At 46.5% G+C, this 6038-nt stretch overlaps 1 protein-coding gene across 4 annotated transcripts in view; it reads left to right on the forward strand.

Annotated features, from left to right (window-relative positions):
- VMP1 (vacuole membrane protein 1) overlaps positions 1–6038 on the forward strand; it is a 74122-nt gene that overhangs the window by 54869 nt on the left and 13215 nt on the right. For 3 of the 4 annotated variants that reach the window (XM_006016051.3, XM_014522571.2, XM_025210007.1), the window contains 2 exons: positions 1757–1873; positions 4184–4245. In XM_006016051.3, the coding sequence (XP_006016113.1) occupies positions 1757–1873; positions 4184–4245 (179 nt within the window). Of the gene's footprint in view, positions 1–1756; positions 1874–4183; positions 4246–4407; positions 4813–6038 lie in introns of all 4 variants that reach the window. The other variant, XR_003095220.1, reaches the window with a different exon arrangement.

The following is a 6038-nucleotide window of genomic DNA, read 5'->3' on the forward strand; positions in this document are numbered from 1 at the left end:
AAGGGCTCTGTGCTTTGCCCTGTTCTCCCTCCCCCTTCTTTCTTGTCTCTATTCAGATGATAAGTCATTCAAGTTGTCATCGCCTCAAACCATGTTGAGAGAAAAAGCAGCATGGGCATGGGGCGTTTTTGTTGGGGAAGATGCCATGCCAGTGACCGGTTGTGTGCCCTAGAAAGAAGGTAATTTCTGCACCGAGGAGAAGCTGCAGCTGCTTCTCCATAAGTAGGTGCTGGAGATTAGAGCCATACTCACAGCTGGGCAAGCCCTGGTAGCCCTCACTGGGGAAAAAGGGGCGACTTGTGTATGTGGACGTGCCTCATCCCGCTGTAGCCTGGGCTGGGCTTCTGCTGCCAGCAGAAGGGGTGTGCAGACACTCCCGCGCCTTCTGCCCCTTACCATGGCCCCTTCCACAGCTGGGGCTTTCCCAGGGTGTTTTTCATGCTCGGGCAGCCCAGCTGCGGAGTGTAGGCACCAGAAGCGTGCAGGTGTGCACGTGCTCTGCTGGCTTGGTGGTGGCAGCTGTGTGCCTGCCTCCAGGAGATCTGGCAGCAGAGGCAGCTGAAAATAGTCTTAGCCCTTGCCTAAACATGCTGGTTGCCATGTTTCTTTACTCTAGGCCGAGATAGATTCGAACGTGTTACCAGGTTGAAATGAGTCCTGGGTTCCCCTTTGTGCAGTTCAAAGACAAGCTGCCCTATCGGAACGCTTCCAACGTATTAGCTAACCTTGCAAAAAGGAAAAGACGCGAAAAGCACCTTTACAAGCGGGTTGGCTCCAATTGACTCCTAATCAGCAGGTCTCTAGGCCTGGCAAATCCATTTATTAGCCTTCTCTGTGCAAGGGAGTTGCCGGTGTGGGTGAAGTGCTGTGGAAGGCAAAGCGGGACGGGCAGGTACCACTACTTGCCTCTGGTTTTCCTAGGCCCATGCTGGTTGCTCATAGAAATCCAGCCTCCCGACCCTGCAACAGCCCGTCAATGTAAACCACGGAAAGTCGGACCCGAAATCTGGACCAAATCCCTTGTGGCGCAGCTGTCAATTTTTTATGGTTGTTTAAATATCTAATTGGCCTCTATTTATTTGTTCACTTAACAAAACAGAGAAAGCACAAGCTGTGGGACATTGGCAGGGCGTGTGAAGTGCCAGGTGTTGGCACTGGGGCTCTGCTGGTTACTATGAGCCTGCTCCTAGAAGAGTTTTGCAGTGGCTTTGAAATCCAAACAAAGGATTTAACAATCAGTAACTCCTTACTTTGAAATTAAATGCATGCGTTTCAGGCCAGGGGCAGGGGGGGAGGGAAACCCCATAATCTGTGCTTTTAAACAGAGGATGCGTGCCGGAAAAGCCTGGTGTTTAGATATCTGTCTTCAGAAGAAATCACTGGAGAACACTTTGGGCAGTAGCTTGCATAAGCAATGTGCTTGTTGGGGAGACATTTTGATAGATCACTCCAAATGTCTTTACTGTGGTTTCTGCACATTTCCCATGGAAAATATCTGTGAGCTGCTTTATAATCCAGGGATAACGAGAATATCAGGATGGAATCGTCTGGGACATTGTCTAGCTGAATCCCCCAGAATTAAGTTATGTGCTGTAATGTAATATTAATGGTTTTGTAGGTATTGAGACACAGGAGGATTTTTGGCTCATCCCCAGTAAGAAGAAAGGGGCAGGGAGGAGGGCGCGGGACGGTGGCGTTGATCGGAGTGTTTTGAGCGTGGCGGTCAGGTTCTTGAACTTGTCTCTTGCACTCGCAGATTCCAAACCCGCTCTTCGACCTGGCCGGGATAACATGTGGCCACTTCCTTGTTCCCTTTTGGACCTTCTTCGGTGCAACCCTGATTGGGAAAGCAATAATTAAAATGCACATCCAGGTGAGTGCATGTTACACCTCCTACAAAACTCTTGGAGGAGTTGTGTTTTTTCCCTATAAGTACTGCACTATTAACTCTACAGCACCTCAGAGTGCCGTGAAGACCCCTTGCCTGACTTGCTGTGACAGAAATTAATTTGGCACAATAGATTTAAAATAAAGGCTCTGAGGCTTATTGTGCTGAGAACTTGTGTCAAAATAATTTATGGCTAATGAGCTCACCGCCTACACCACTCAGGAAATTGGTGGTTAGCCAAGCTATTTACCTAGGGTTTTTACCAGACTGAAAAGGCTTCGCGCTCATAATGAACTTGCCTTTTTGGTACCACGCACACTCATTTGCAGAGAGCCCTGGAGCTAGCCTTTACCAGCTGGGAGGTCTTTTCAATTGTCCCCTTTCGCTTCAGTTGCTTCTTTAAAGACGATTCCAGTCCTCGCATCTCCTAATCTGGCTGGCTTCACCCATTCTCACCTGCTTGCTGCCGACACCAACCCTGGGGAGGGGTTTTTTGGAAGTTTCAATCATGTTTGAAAATTATGGCCAGTGACTTTGTTTCGGGCGGGGGGTGCTTGCCTTTGTGATGTTGTACAGAGGCATGGCTCTCAGAGAGGGGGTGCCTCGTGTTTTCGGAAAGCCAGGCTCTTTCGAGGTGCATTAAATTGGGCATTTGCAGTCTTTAGCCACCTTTGAAAATCTTGCTGGAACTTTTCAGGTAACTGAAAGAGCTTTCCACCATCTTGCCCAGTGGGGTATAGAGCGGCATGCCCTCTCTCACGTAATGGCTAGCCTAGCAGTCATGCTGCAGTTGGACAAGCCCGAAGTGACGTTTTGCTGTTCCACAAAGCAGGTGCTAGACCTGCGCAGTAGGATAGAGGTAGAACAGCAAATCCCACTGCTAGTGCCCTGAGCACGTGGCTTCAGTGCAAGTCTGCCTCGCAGTAAGCAGCTTCGACAGAGACGCCTCCTCCAACAGAAACTGTTAAAAGGCCGTTTCTCCCACCCCGAACAGCAGGCTATTTCTGGAGTCTCTCTTCTCCCCTCTCTTTTAGGATGGAGCCTGATTCATGAGCCTCAAATCATGAAGTTGCATTTATTGCAAGAAGACTTGTATTGCTCAGGACTTTTTTTTTTGGGTCGTTTCTGTGCTGTCAGAAATAAATCTTAACTACACAAAATGCAAAAAAAAAACCCCAAACGCCAAGTCTTTGTGAAATAATTATTGGGACTTTTTTGCCCTGATTAGCTGGGGAAACATCTGCATTGTTTTGCAGTGTAATTTATAGTACTTTGTATCTGGATGCAGCGTACGTAAGCAACCAATACTCCAGCCTTGTTGCACTTGATAAATCATTTTTATATTGCACGTGTGTCCAGCTACTGGAGCTCCACTCTGCTTGTCTTCTTTCAGGCAGGCTGTTGTGAAATAAGCTGGGCTTTGTCACAATCCTGGTGAAATTTGCAATTTAGGAAATGTGGTGGTCGTGGAAAAGCTTTACAGTGAAAACCTCCTCCAGACAGGAAGCCAGTGGCCCTGTTTCGGTAGCCGTTTTATAGTTGCATTTATAATTGGCCTGTTAATCTGCCCCACAGAATCACTTGGCATGGTTTTATTCCCAGTCCAGCTTGTTCAGTCCTCATCAGCTCGCATGTACCCTGATTTAATGGAGACTATAAATATTGCATCAGTCCCTTACCTGCTGCAACCAATTGAGCAAGCTCTCCAACCTGAAAATGGTTATGCTGCCAGTTTCCCCTGGAGTATTTATTGTAAGTGGGGTGTTACGGACTGAGGCTTGGGGTTTCCCACAGAAGCATTAGATGTTTGCCTTTGAAATGCTGCTAGGGTTAAGGATTGGAGTCCGGGAGACAACTGTCTTTCACTCATGAAATCTTGACATTGACATCTATGTCCATATGTGTACCAGGGACAGACTTTTTCTTTCTGCCCAGCAATACTTATTTCTGCATTAAAACAGTGTTGCGGGAGTAAAGTGACCTTGAGCTTCTGGGAATTTTGGTTTTGGGAGGAGGCAAACGGTCAGCTACCCAGGCTGGAAAAAAATATAGCCTGAAACAAAATGTGTGAGGAAAGGGAATACTGTTTTAAGTGCGACCAGCACTTCGTTGTTCTGCCCCTTGCACTGAAGTGGAGATGGAAACGCAAGGACACTGAAAGAAAAGTGAAGGGAAAATGATCTGTAACTGCAGGAGAAGCCCGTTAATTGGAGAGGAACATAAGCTGTTGTGCTCCATTGTCCTGGCTTCCCTTTTGAATAAACATTTCTCTAACTGATGTTTTCCTTCCTACAGAAACTTTTCGTTATTATAACTTTCAGCAAACATATAGTGGAGCAGATGGTCTCCCTAATCGGGTGAGTAATTCTATAACTGACTAATACCTTCACTGATTAAGTGGAAAAATACTGGAGGAGTCTCATCTAATGTGTGGAAAGTTGTGCTTTCCTCTCAAATGCTAGCTTTGGCGGGCAAAGCCAACTGAGATCTTATTTGAGCTTTCATTTCTTACCTCAAAGGTTTCAACTACCTCAAAGAACGTAGTCGCTCAGGAGGTCAGATGGCCACTGCACACAACCGAGGTGTAGTGATGTGCATGTGCCAGTTGTACATGAGTACAGCGCGAGCTGGTGGGTGAAATGGACTCTTTCCACAATGCTCCGTGATGGCTTCCTACCAGAAAATGAAGTAGCTGTCACTACGTAGATGCACGCAGTGCTCGGATGCAAGTCGAGTATGGAGACCCTCCTAGTCATCCCATACATTGAACATCTGAGACTTCTTATAGAGCATCGGGATGAAAATCTTGGCACTGGGTTATAGTCCAATCTACCCAGCACATCTTTTTTCATTAGAGAAAGTCACGCAGTTGTCAGGGATAAACTGTTCCTATTTTGAGAAAATGTCTGTCTTTTTCCAGACTGGTAAGATTTTAGGAAGTGATTCAGATTTGTTTAAACTAAGACTTTGATTGGAAAAATAAGGCTGGAAAAGAGACCAAGAGCACAGGTATAAACAAGTAGTGAGAGAAGATCTTTGAAATGTACAGGGTACGCACATACTGCCACAGTGGGTTTGAATGCAAATGGAAAGCTCTACTTAATCAAGGGCTGAATTTCCCCCTCCCGCCCCCCACAGTCATGTTTATCCGTTCAGTCATCAAATGCTGTTTAATTTCAAAGGCTGTAGGCAATTTGAGCATTACTGACAGGCCAGCCAGCAAATATGGGCCTAACAGTGCTTCTCTAAGCAGTTTATAAAGCTGGATGAATATTTTCCTTTGCTGAAGCAATTTGTCTCCATATACGTGACTCACTACAAATCACCCAGGATTGCCTCACAAAATTGTACTTGTTATTCGGAGGGAACATCTGTGCGCTCAGAAGCAAACGCCCGTCTTTTCTCTGTATACGGATCGGGCTGCCTTGACACCGGCAGGGCCTTGGTTCATTTTATACAATGATTCCCTAAAATGTTTGAGCAGACGTTTCCCTGGGTATTTGTTAAGGACGTCCAGTGCTTACCCGAGGGGTGGGCAATTATGGCCTGGAGCTTTGGTGAGCTGTTGCGGTCCAAGGGGGGTGCGTGCGCTGACCTGGTGCCAGGGGAAGGTGGCAGTTGATGCTGTTCGGGCCCATCCGTCCTGCACCCACCGCGGAGGGACCCGCTGCAGGCTGGATAGACTCCCTTGGCGAGCTGGATGCGGCCCACTGTCCACATTTCCCCCCGCCCCCGGCCTGTACACTTGAAAAACCAAAAACAAAGCAAAAAAACCTTTACAATTTAGTTTAAACAAAAAAAACACTTTTTGTCAAGGTCCTCCGCTTACTGTTTGGTGAATGATTGATATTTTGGTAGCAAGGGCTTTTTGGCTGTCCTGCATTCTTGGTATTTTAAAAATAAAATGGTCTCCGGAATAGTCTTCGGGAGAGGAATGTCTGGAAATAATTGCTGGAGAAATATGTAAACTCGAGGTAGTAACGTTACACGGAGAAGTAGGAGTGTCGGAAGCAACATTCTTGGGCATTTCACTGATGGAACAGATTTGATTTTATTACTTCCTGAGCTGCTGATTAGGAGTCTGGATTGTAACAAACTCCAAAATGAATGTTTTGTTGGTAATGCTCTTAAAAAAAAAAAAAAAAAAAAA

This window comes from Alligator sinensis, unplaced genomic scaffold (genome assembly GCF_000455745.1).
Source record: "Alligator sinensis unplaced genomic scaffold, ASM45574v1 scaffold118_1, whole genome shotgun sequence".
Taxonomy (NCBI): Eukaryota; Metazoa; Chordata; order Crocodylia; family Alligatoridae; genus Alligator; species Alligator sinensis.